Here is a 12,324-nt window from a genome sequence, read left to right as displayed (position 1 = left end):
GCAGTTCAAATGTAAAATGGTTATTATAGATGGGATATATATTTGCATTTCCATTGTTAAAATAGAGGAAAGAGGGATGGATGAGCAGTGGAGGAAGAACAAGAGAGAGAGGAGGAGAGCCAGGCCCGAGGACATGTAGAGTATATTCCGATGTTGGGGAGTTTGATTTGTGTATATATATACATATATCTATAGACGTTTTTACCTACTGGATGACCGGTAGCCATCCCAAGATGATGAGACACAATGCCAACGGGTATTTCTTGACGAAGGTCTGCGAATTGGAGACTTTGCACATGGATACGATGGCCCAGCTCGAGCATAGTGCAAAGGAAGCGATTCTGGCTAAAACCACGAGTCTCACTAGCGAGACTTTTGGAATCTCGTTGATCAAGGGAAAGATAATCGAGCATGCCAACGAGTTGATAACCTGTGGGAATACGCAGTATCCGGCTAGCGACAAGTACGACATCCACGACATTGGTTCGTGAGGATTGAGAAGTTTCAAATGGGTGGCCATTGTGCTGATCAGGAGCCAGCAAGTGATGAAGAAGGTGGAAAACTTGCCACGTCCTTTGGAAAGGAAAAGCGAGTAGAGTATAATGAAGCACAATGGTGCCCAGAGGTCCGTTCCTTGGAACACATGTTGGTCCTGGGCAGTAGGCCCTCCTAGTGGGAAGTGTGGATACACTACTTTTTTCAATTTGTCGTTAATCTCGTGTACATCTCTTTTGAAAGTGGCAGCGATGGACTCATCCAAGGTACCTCTTTGGGAGGTGGAAAAAGTGGATCCGTAGTTATTGTTGTCTCTCAAGGGCGCATCGTCGGCTTCAATGAAGTCAGGTTGTATGGTATCTGATTCCACAGTGTCCATGATGTGTGATTGCCAGGGTCTGGGGGCCTTGGGCCAAAAAAAGAATTAGAATGAGATGTGTTTCTTAAATTCAGAAGGAAGGCAACATGGTTTTTAATCCTTTGATACAAGCGTTATATGTATCAGTCAGAGATTGTTCACGCTAGTTTGTTCATCATGTAAGATTCGAACTGCGGACGTTGCGAATCCCGCCCTGTCAGGCGAGAATACAGCGCGCGCACTCCGGGCGGACCGCCTGATCCGCGCTTTTCAACTTATTTTTTTTGTTGTTTTTCTCGAAACACATCGCAATCTGGGGGCCCGGACCGCTACACTACGAGGGGTCCTAAGGCAGTACAAGATGCGAGGGGGGAAACACAGGGCCAGAGTAGAGTCACGTGGCTTTCTCTCTCTTCTCTTTTTTTTTTACTCACTCCCAAAAAAGGGGACCGTACCGTACCGTGTCCGCCAAGTCCACCTGATACGAGCATCATCACCCTGCACGAAGTGTACTTCGCGTACTTTTCAAAGTCAGGGTAATACAGGGGCACACACCTGGGTAACTATTTTTTTCTTCCCTCTGGGCCCATACTCAAGCTGGCGACTTCGCCCGGCAATGCCTCCTGACAATGCCTCCTGACAATGCCTCCAGGCATACCGTCTGGCATACCGTCTAGCAATGCCTCAAGGCATACCGCCTGCCCTATTTGCGGCACGCTGCCTCGTACACAGCGACACATACTACCACACTAACCAAACCAAAAAAAAACCCCTACTCCTGCCCTATGCCCTGCCCTATGTAAACATTGAAAAATCAGAAAAATCAGAAAAATCGACAAAAAAAACAGGGAAGAAAATAGCACCAGGGCCAAGGCGGCAAACGGGGCTAATCGGCCCAGAAAACACACTGCACAAACCCCCGGGGAAACACCCCCAGGAAACTACGTATTTTCGCCCATCTGGCGTGTATATACTTACATAGCTGAGGCCTGGTGATCCCAGGTGGATCCCAGGCCGCTCCAGGTAAGATCTGGCCCTGGCCAGGGCCAGGGCCCCCCCTCTCCCCTCAAAGAAAAATTCCTCTTGATACGCCAATTCGCCGCCATTTTTTTTTTTCACTCTTTTTTTCTCTTTTTTTGTTTTTGCATTTTCTTTTCGGTTTTGGGCAGTGATTGGGAATTTTTATTTTCATGTAATTATAATATTATTCATGATATATTTTCTCTAAAGAATATGATAATTCTATCCTTTAATGGTTTTAGGACTAGAAGAGGAAGAAAGAGGAATTTGAAGGGGGAGTTTTTGTTTTAGTTATTTTGTAGTGGTTATTAGTTGTAGAAATAATAGCGATAGGATAGTAGCGGTAGTCGAAGCTCTTAGTATTTTTTTTTTGTGAAAACTAGAGTGTTTGTACGAAATTGCAATTGTGTTGTGTTGTGGCGGAATAGTTGGGACACAAGATTGATTGTTGATAAATTTTAGGCAGGGCCTTTTTTTGGAGAGAGTTAACTGTTTGGACGTTAGAAGTGGTGAGATTTGACGGTATCTATTGTAGAGAAGTGTGAAAATTTTGTCTGTCTGTGTGTGATTTTTCTCCCGGTTTAATAATAGTAATAGGAGAGAGGACTGGATTCTGGCGAAGGCATAAGCATAGGCATAGACATAGACATACTGTTATATTATTGTCACGATCATTATCATCATCACGTCGAGTAAAGATACAAATTTTTTTACAAAGTAGTAGAAGAGAGACAAAATGGATCAGCAATCAGTGGACGTTGACGATATCATTGATAGATTGTTAGAGGTGCGGGGGTTGAAGCCTGGCCACCAGGTGGACTTGGAAGAGCACGAGATTAGGTATTTGTGTTCGAAAGCACGTTCTATCTTCATCAAGCAGCCAATTTTGCTTGAGTTGGAGGCGCCTATCAAGATTTGTGGTGATATCCACGGGCAATACTACGATTTGCTACGTCTTTTCGAGTACGGAGGGTTCCCACCGGAATCGAACTACCTGTTCCTTGGGGACTATGTGGACCGTGGTAAGCAGTCGCTAGAGACGATCTGCTTGCTGTTGGCTTATAAGATCAAGTATCCGGAGAATTTTTTCATTTTGCGTGGTAACCACGAGTGTGCATCCATTAATAGAATTTACGGGTTTTACGACGAGTGTAAGAGACGTTATAACATCAAGCTTTGGAAGACTTTCACAGACTGCTTCAACTGTTTGCCCATCGCCGCTATTGTCGATGAGAAGATCTTTTGTATGCACGGTGGGTTGTCCCCAGACTTGAACACGATGGAACAGATCAGACGTGTCATGAGACCTACCGATATCCCAGACGTAGGCTTGCTATGTGACTTGTTATGGTCGGATCCCGATAAAGATATCGTAGGTTGGTCTGAGAACGACAGAGGTGTGTCATTCACGTTCGGGCCGGATGTCGTCAGCAGATTTTTACAGAAACAGGACATGGAGTTGATTTGCAGAGCACATCAAGTGGTAGAAGACGGGTACGAGTTCTTCAGCAAAAGACAGTTGGTAACACTATTTAGTGCACCAAATTACTGTGGTGAGTTCGATAACGCCGGTGCTATGATGTCGGTGGACGAAAGTTTACTATGTTCATTCCAAATTTTGAAACCAGCGTCCAAATTACTGGAAAGGAACGTTGTAAGAAGAAAGAAATAAAGGAAATCATCATCAACAGATATAAAAAAAACAGCAGATAGCTAAACAAAAAAAGGGAAATAAATAGAGAAAAAAAAAAACAAATGGTAACAGAAAGGAAGGACAAAAGGTGTGGAAGGGTCCTGGTTATGTTTCGGTGGTGAGTGACACGATGAGTTTAAAAGGTCTCAATAGTGAATGAATGAGGAATTTTCAGAAAGAAGGAAAGGACAAAAAAATAAAAAAAAAAATTTAACGTATACACATGTATCACCAAAACCCCCCCTCAAAAAAAATAACTAAAAATAACAAAAAAAAAAAGATTATAAAACCATTCATCAATTCATTCATTCATTCATTCATTCCTTCATTGATTGGCCTTTTTTTTTTTATCACCCATCCCTCATCTCTAACATGACTGATATCCCTCCTCCTACCCCTCCTTCCCCGTCGTTCCCTTGATATTTTCTATTATTTTCCGATTTTTGTCATTCTACTCACGACCATGAAAGAAAATTACTGAATTATATGTGTACCAAAAACAAGATTTTAAACTAAACCTACTTGGAAAAAACTTGCTGTGCTGACTGTTTTCCTCTATACCTTTTAATATTTTGTAACATAATATTTTCCCACCCCCCGACGATGGGCTGCTACAATTCATTCCACACATCCATCAACTAAATTAATTATATATAAGTTAAATTAAATTAAATTAAAGTAAAGTAAATTAGATCAAACTAAGACTAGATTAGATTAAAACAAGACGCAAGACGCAAGACACAATACAAAGTGAAAGAATTATGAACTAAAAATAAAAATTAAAAAAAAAACCCCTACCATCGGCCATATGAGACACAGTATGGATGTCGGCCACTTTTCGTTCGTACAGTATATACCTATACAATAATATATATACTACAGCTAATAACTATAACTATTACTCTACCTTCTACATATGTTCCACGTATGTTTTTTATGTTCTCTATGTATTTTCTATATATTTATAGTACTGAAAAAAAAAAAAATCTCTAAAAAAAAAAATATATTGGAACATGGTTTTTTTCTTGAAATCTGGAAACAGGATCCGAATCGTGTTTTCATCACCACATAAAATACTTGAATAATTACAAGTTATCACACCAGAACACACGCATTTCCCACCTTCTCCCCATTTGATATCAGGATTGAGATCCACTATTAACTGAGAGAGAGTTGTACCACCGTTTCGTATAACTGGGAGAAAAGAATACTAGACTAGCATAATGTTATTGCAGTTTTTGGTGTTGCTATTTGCTGGTTTGTGTAATGCACACACTGTGCATCTACCGGCGTACGGACGTCGTTGTTTCTTCGAAACATTGAACAAGGATGACGAGCTTTCTGTTTCGTTCCAATTCGGTGACAGAGACCCCCATGGTACCGACCAATTGACGGGTGATTTCATCTTGTACGGGTCCCAAAGAAACGAAGTTTTGAAGACGTTGAGAGACGTGTCGCACGGCGAAGTGTTTGTGAATGCCCCATACGCAGGGAAGTTCCAGTACTGTTTCCTGAACGAGAACTCTGGCATTGAGACCAAGGATGTTACTTTCAACGTGTACGGTGTTGTTTACGTGGATCTAGACGATCCAAACACGAGAACGTTGGACGGGTCTGTTAGACAGTTGTCGAAGCTTGTGAGGGAGGTGAAGAACGAACAAAGCTACATCGTGATCAGAGAGAGAACGCACAGAAACACAGCTGAGTCTACCAACGACCGTGTGAAGTGGTGGTCGGTGTTCCAGCTCGTTGTTGTGATTGCGAACTCGCTGTTCCAGATCTACTACTTGAAGAGATTCTTCGAGGTCACCTCGTATGTGTAAGGAAAGGCATATCCAACGCATGTGTGTAGCACTATATTTCAAGGTAAATAAAGTAAAAATATATATGAAAGAAACATAGCACGAGCAGTGGCTGTCCTCTCGTATGGGGGGGTGGGAGACTGCCCTCTGTCCCTTCACCCATCCCATCCCATCACAAGTCTTAAGAAGTAAGTAAGTAAGTATCCCCACGTGACCCGCACGGCACCCTACCTCGCAAAAAAACCCGAATTTCACAATTGGCCTTTCTGGAAGTCAGAGATGTGATACTTGGATAAGTGGCTCCGGTTCGAAACCGCACAGTCACTCCGGGTCCCTTGTATTAGGGGTCTCCACGGTACTATTAAACAGCATCGGTAGTCTCTTGTGAGACCCGTCCTACTCGTAGGCGGGTAACAAGCTGCCGGTGTTGGCCGCCCGGCCCAGACGTCCCACTAGAACTTCTTCCGATCTGAGAGATTTTATCGTCTCGCAGGTCACGTGGTCGACTTGTCCCACCGTTTCAAAATTGTTGCGGGTCTTTCCTGTATGGTGGCGTGACTGCGCGAGAAATCCGCGGTTCGAGTCCAACTGGTAACGATTTAGCAAATTTTCCCATCTCGCATGGGAAAGCCCGCTAATTAGTGTTTACTGTTGAAGGGGAGTCTCATCCAGCACAACGAACACTGCCCGTGACGAGGTGGTGTGGATTGCAAGTCCCATGTATAAGGAGTACGTTTGGATCCAGATGTATCAGCTAGCCTGACCAATTTTTTTGCTTCAAGGAGGAATAATACAGTACACGATACACAATACACAATACACAATACACAATACAATAGTGTGGATAAAGTATTAAGATATAGTAATATAATATCAAAATACCAAGAAAGCAGCCCCAGCCCCAGCTATTATGAACGCCAACGTATATGAAGCGTGCCACAATCTTGTAAAGGGCCCCAATGGCACCATTCTCTCTCCAGATGAGTGTCTTGGGCTCAGAATAAACCATATATGTCCCATTCCCCTCATGACTAGAGACGAACTACATCCACGATTGCCTTCTATAGACACGAAGGTGGTCCACTACTTCTTGACCCAGTTGATCCTGCAAAGATACCCGCATCTGGTGGGCAGATTCGACGAAACAAGTCTTATTACGATTAGCTGGCTGCTCGAGAAATGGATCGCAGAGTATCTCGTGCTTTCCGGGTCCGAAAAGCTTTCTGACGGCGTTTCCAAGCAGATTACAAAGCCTATAAACTATAGATATTCTCCAGCTGATATTTAGCGTTGCGGCATAGAGTTAAATGGGCTGGTTGGCTGGCTGGTTGGCCGGCTTGGTGGTGGTGATGATGTGTCTGCTTGATTCTCCGAACCGTTGTTTCTTTATATGTGCTGAAAATTTTCCGGTGAAACTTTATTGAAAAAAAAAAAAAGAATTCAAAGGATGAGATGAGATGAGATGCGATGCGATGCGATGAGATGGGCATAAGTGGTTACTTTTGTTGCTTTAGAAGGGTTTTTCGCTAGTAGCAAGCATACTCAAGTGCATCTGTTGTCCTAGTTTTTTGAAATGGCCAGGAGAAAGAACCAAAAGAAGGGTCAAAAGAAGACCTTTGGTACCCGTGATGATTCAAATAACCAAAAGAACTGGACCGAATTGGTGAAAGAAAACGCCAAATGGGAGTCATATTACAAGGATCTCGGTGTCATTCCTGAGGAGGAATGGGACACGTTCAAGAAAACGTGTCAAACACAGCTTCCTCTCACTTTTAGAATCACTGGCTCGCGCAAACACGCCAAGGAAGTGTTGCAATTGTTCCAGGAAAACCATCTTCCTAACTTGACCAACGTTGTGTGGGAGGGTGAGACCGTGAAGCCTCCAATGGCTTTGCCATGGTATCCACAGAACTTGGGCTGGCAGTTGGATGTTTCCAAAAGCGTTATCAGGAAGAATGAGCAGTTTTCTCGTATGCAAAGGTTCCTTGTTGTTGAGAACGCAGTTGGTAACATCTCGAGACAGGAGGCTGTGTCCATGATTCCACCTATTGTGTTGGACGTTAAGCCAGAACACTACGTGTTGGACATGTGTGCTGCTCCTGGTTCCAAGACTGCGCAGTTGATCGAAGCGCTGCACGCTGAGTCGGACGAACCTTCTGGGTTCGTCATTGCCAACGACGCGGACTACAAGAGATCGCACATGTTGGTGCACCAGTTGAAGCGTCTAAACTCTGCCAACTTGATGGTGGTGAACCACGATGCGCAATTCTTCCCTCGTATCAAGACTGCTAACGCGTCGGGTCCCGTGGGCCCACAGTTCCTAAAGTTCGACAGAATCTTGTGTGACGTGCCATGCTCTGGTGACGGTACCATGAGAAAGAACGTCAACGTGTGGAAAGATTGGAATACTGGTTCCGGTCTAGGGTTGCACATTGTCCAGTTCAACATCTTGGATAGAGGTTTGAACTTGTTGAAGGAAGGTGGTAAGCTAGTGTACTCCACTTGCTCCATGAACCCAATCGAAAACGAAGCCGTTGTTGCTGCTGCCTTGAGAAAATGGGGAGACAAGATTAGATTGGTCAACTGCGATGACCAGTTGCCAGGTTTGGTGAGATCCAAGGGTATCACCCAATGGAAGGTTTACGATAAGCAATTCGAAATCAGAGAAAAGGGTCACGAAAACTGTTTGGACTCGTGGTTCCCTCCTTCTGCTGAAGAAGTCGAGAAATTCAACTTAGATCGTTGTATGAGAGTGTACCCACACCAACAAAACACTGGTGGTTTCTTCATCACTGTCTTTGAAAAGATCGACACCACTTCCACTCCTCCTCCAGCTGCTACTGCCACTGCCACTGCCACTGCCAACGAGGAAGAACAAGCTCAAGAACCAGAACTAAAGAAGGCCAAGGTTGACACTTCTTCCACTGCTTCGCATATCCAAAAGAAGGAGAAGTTGCCTCGTGATGCTAACGAAGAACCTTTCGTGTTTGTTGATCCAAACCACCCTCAATTGGCCAAATGTTGGTCTTTCTACGGTATCGATGACAAATTCGATAAGTCGTCGTGTTTGGTCCGTAACGCTACCGGTGAACCAACTAGAACTATCTACCACGTAGCCACACCATTGAAGCAATTGATTGTTAACAACGAGGATAGATTAAAGATTGTGTACTCCGGTGTCAAGTTGTTCGTTTCCCAAAGATCCGATATCGACTGTTCTTGGAGAATCCAATCTGAATCTTTGCCAATCATGAAGCAACATATGCATTCCGACAGAATTGTCCCAGGTAACATGGAAATGTTGAAAAAATTGTTGACCGAAGCCTTCCCTAGATACGACGATTTAATCGCTGAAAATGTGGATCCTGAGTTTGTTTCAAAGACTCAAAAGTTGAGCGCTGGGTGTACTTTCATCAAGGTCGATAGAAATGATCCATCCAAGGAAGATCTATTCTTGCCAATTTGGAATGGTTCCAAGTGTATCAACCTAATGGTATGTAAAGAAGATGCCCACGAATTGCTCTACAGAATCTTTGGTATCGAAACTACTAGCAAGCAAAATCCAAAGGCCGAACACATGGCTAAAAAGGCACAAGAGGAATCTGCTAACACTGAAGGTGAATCTGAAAAAGAGCCAACCGTTGGAACTGAAGCCGAAACTGAAGCAGAAGCTGACGTTAAGACTGAGTAAGGAAATCAAAAGGAAATGGGAACTTAACAAAAAGAAGAAAAAAATATCATGTATAAAATAACTTGAGTTTAAAAGGAGGTATTTCTCTCCTTCAAACTAGAGGAGCTCTTCTCTCTATATCTCTGCTTATTGAGGTTCAAGTCTATTAGTTACAAATCTGTATATTATATATTATAGTATATTATATTATTATCAAAAAGAAAATCCATGCAAATATTAGAACGATACCGGTTTCACATTGTACCCATTGTGTATACAGCAAAGGATCTTTGTAGTTGACGACGAACACTGATTTTCTGAGCACCCACGAAACTGTCAACCGTGACTTTGATGGCTCTATCCAAATCCCACGACGACACAAATTCAGACAGTCTCATTTTGGCAAAGGCCTCGGCAATTCTCAAAATGGATTCCAAGTGACGAACAGTAATTGGGAATGAACCGGTAGTGACACTCTCACGTCTCAAGTCGGCGTACACTCTACTAACTTTATCCATATCCATCTGATGGAGTTTTGGATAAACTTTTGTCCTGGCGTAATGTATGTATTTCATCAAGATATGCTGAGGAATAGGTGAGATTTCATCTTCTCTCCTACGATGACTTTGCAAACGCCTTTGTTTACTTGACAATGGAGCTCCATCATCTCTATCTTCATTGTCGTTTGCTTCCTCGTCCCCTCCTTCATTGCCGTTGTCATTAGGATCTTCGAGGTCTTTATCTGGGTGGGATCTTATATGAGAGTCGACAACAAAAGACGCAAGCCTTTGGTCACTTTCTTCGTCCACTAAATCTCTCACAACACACAAAATATCGAATCTCGATAAAATAGGTTCTGTTAGATTGACATTCTGGGATAGTGGTAATGTGGAGTTGTAACGTCCTCCGATTGGGTTTGCAGCAGCAATAATCGAACATCTTGCCTGTAGAGTGGTGACAATACCTGCCTTGGAAATAGATATACTTTGTTGTTCCATCGCTTCGTGGATGGAAGTACGATCCTGATCGTTCATCTTGTCGAATTCATCAATCAAACATACACCTTTGTCTGCAAGCACTAATGCACCACCTTCAAGAGTCCATTCTTTAGTAATTTGATCTTTACGAACTGAAGCTGTCAAACCAACAGCAGATGCACCTTGACCTGTAGCGAAAACTGCTCTATTCGCAGTCTTTTCCACGTACTTTAGAATTTGCGACTTGGCAGTACCAGGATCACCAAGCAAAAGAATATTAATATCACCACGAATGGAGTGCTTACCATTGACATTTTTAGGAACACCTCCAAACAGCGAACAAGCGATGGCTGTCTTAATGTCCCTATGACCATAAATCGAGGGTGCCATGGAGGAGATGATTTTATCAATTATTCCTCTATCACGAGACATCTTTCTGAATTCACGTTCCTCATCTTCGGTCCAACTGAATGCGTCTAGACCCTCGTTACCGTCTCCATCTTGTAGACCACCTTCTCTTCTTTTCACAGAGTTTGCTTCCAGCACTGTAGCGAAAACTGGGAACCCGTTCTTTGCATTCAAGTTACCATCGTATGTGTTTTTATAGATACCTGTTACTTCGACCTCTTCGCCCGGTTTGGCAATATCAACAAGATCCCATAGCAGAATGACTTCTCTGTGACGTGGCAATCTACCGGCAGGGACAGAGCCCGGGGATTCCTGGATAGTGATTCTTTGGTAATTACGGTACAATGTTTTTTCCATATTGATTCTGAACGGACCTTTGGATCTACAATTGGTACAGAAGGAGATTCTTATTTCTTCGTTCGAATCTTGATAGTATGGCCCTAACACTGCACCACACTTCAAACAGTTGAATTTCACGTACTTGAGCTGTGGGAAGACACCAGTTCTTCTTGTTACCACACCACTGACTCTCACCAAAGAATTCAAGTGAGTTTCACGCAACGCACGAAGATTCAAAACACTGGGGAAATCAGAGATTCTAACGTGGATCTCAGAATGAATACGCGTATAATCTGGGTAATGCAACTGTGTAGCTTCCATGGCAACAGTATCGAAGATCTTGAGCATTTCTTCCGGGCATTTCGCCAAAAAGAGTGCTAGAATAGCCTTGGACTCTACCAAATGTCTGTAGTTCACCTCGAGGGACTCCGAGTTCATCTCACCGAGTGTTCTGATACGTGCACCATACACAGATTTACCAGATTCGTCTGTATATTCAAGTAAAAACGATTTCAACTCTCTTGCAATAGTACGCGACACATTTGGCTGCGTGATCCATTCCGAGTAACTGGACGCCTTCACATCTCCCAACGACTCCAAAGATAGCTCGTCCGCCAACGGATCGATGTCCATGTCAGACAACAAATCGTCGTCTGCTTCCTCATACTGACGTCTTCTACGTCTCCTCTGTACTGGAAGACCCATCGCATCCAAATCCACTCCACCAGCACCAGTACCCTCATCATCATCGTCCAAATACGCCTTGTTCCGTTGAACCAACCGATCTCTTTCGTTCAATTGCGCATCAATCCGACGACGCTCCGCAAGAGACAACTCCTCCTGCTCCTCATCATCAACACCTCTTTCCTCATACTCATCCTGCTCCCTATTCGCTGCATAATCCCTGTACATATCGTCTCCCATCAAATCAACCTCATTCATACGCTCTTCTACTTCTTCCAAATCTTCATCTGCATTTATCGCCTCATCCCCATCGTTATCTGGATTCTCAAAGTCTATCTCATCCGGAGACCCAAGAGGTGCTTCAAATTGCGGCGAACTAGGAATATTAGCCCCCTCACGAGGCTGTGTAGACAACGAATCAGTCCCTAACTCTTCCTCATCTTCATCTTCATCATCAACTCTTCTTCTTCTACGTCTACCACCACTGATTTCTTCATTATCTGACATATCTAACCCTACTATACTATATCACACTCAATTCTCCACCAAATAGCACTCTTAATTGCCTGTTTTAGCCTCTCAAACGTCCTCAAATCCCTCCTTTGTCACACTTACTCTCTCTCATCTAAAGTATAATCTGTTTAAACTATCTTGAATCTGCTTTTTTCCAATTTTATGTCCAGCCAGATCGCTAAAAGTAAAACAATTACATTTCCTAAAGAGGTCATCGCTGATAAATTGGGGTTCTTGAGGGTCTTCTGGTGGCCTTAGATGGACTCTAGTTTGTGTTTTGATACCTATAGTGCGCCAGTAAGTGCATTCGCCTTTTCAACGGGCGGATTTGGACGAGAATTGTGTGTTTTGGCTGTAGGAGATGA

At 43.3% G+C, this 12,324-nt stretch overlaps 6 protein-coding genes across 6 annotated transcripts; 4 read left to right on the top strand and 2 right to left on the bottom strand.

The window, feature by feature from the left end:
• Positions 1-205: 205 nt before the first annotated feature.
• YIP4 (Yip4p) lies at positions 206-874 on the bottom strand (the record flags this gene model as incomplete). Its single annotated transcript, XM_022818638.1, has 1 exon — positions 206-874. One exon carries the CDS (start codon positions 872-874, stop codon positions 206-208), a length of 669 nt encoding a protein of 222 aa, XP_022675285.1.
• A 1,735-nt stretch (positions 875-2,609) lies between these two features.
• GLC7 (type 1 serine/threonine-protein phosphatase catalytic subunit GLC7) lies at positions 2,610-3,545 on the top strand (the record flags this gene model as incomplete). The annotated part of the gene is made up of 1 exon (XM_022818637.1): positions 2,610-3,545. The coding sequence occupies one exon, from the start codon at positions 2,610-2,612 to the stop codon at positions 3,543-3,545; it is 936 nt and encodes a 311-aa protein (XP_022675284.1).
• A 1,244-nt stretch (positions 3,546-4,789) lies between these two features.
• On the top strand, positions 4,790-5,389 carry EMP24 (Emp24p; the record flags this gene model as incomplete). Its single annotated transcript, XM_022818636.1, has 1 exon — positions 4,790-5,389. One exon carries the CDS (start codon positions 4,790-4,792, stop codon positions 5,387-5,389), a length of 600 nt encoding a protein of 199 aa, XP_022675283.1.
• Positions 5,390-6,278: 889 nt separating this feature from the next.
• RRN10 (Rrn10p) lies at positions 6,279-6,656 on the top strand (the record flags this gene model as incomplete). Its single annotated transcript, XM_022818635.1, has 1 exon — positions 6,279-6,656. One exon carries the CDS (start codon positions 6,279-6,281, stop codon positions 6,654-6,656), a length of 378 nt encoding a protein of 125 aa, XP_022675282.1.
• Positions 6,657-6,941: 285 nt separating this feature from the next.
• NCL1 (tRNA (cytosine-C5-)-methyltransferase) lies at positions 6,942-9,059 on the top strand (the record flags this gene model as incomplete). The annotated part of the gene is made up of 1 exon (XM_022818634.1): positions 6,942-9,059. The coding sequence occupies one exon, from the start codon at positions 6,942-6,944 to the stop codon at positions 9,057-9,059; it is 2,118 nt and encodes a 705-aa protein (XP_022675281.1).
• Positions 9,060-9,292: 233 nt separating this feature from the next.
• Positions 9,293-11,953, bottom strand: MCM2 (MCM DNA helicase complex subunit MCM2; the record flags this gene model as incomplete). Its single annotated transcript, XM_022818633.1, has 1 exon — positions 9,293-11,953. The coding sequence occupies one exon, from the start codon at positions 11,951-11,953 to the stop codon at positions 9,293-9,295; it is 2,661 nt and encodes an 886-aa protein (XP_022675280.1).
• Positions 11,954-12,324: the final 371 nt, after the last annotated feature.

This window comes from Kluyveromyces marxianus, chromosome 3, assembly GCF_001417885.1.
Source record: "Kluyveromyces marxianus DMKU3-1042 DNA, complete genome, chromosome 3".
Taxonomy (NCBI): domain Eukaryota; kingdom Fungi; phylum Ascomycota; class Saccharomycetes; order Saccharomycetales; family Saccharomycetaceae; genus Kluyveromyces; species Kluyveromyces marxianus.
The sequence above is the reverse complement of the archived record's forward strand: the minus strand, read 5'-3'. Positions and strand labels throughout refer to the sequence as shown.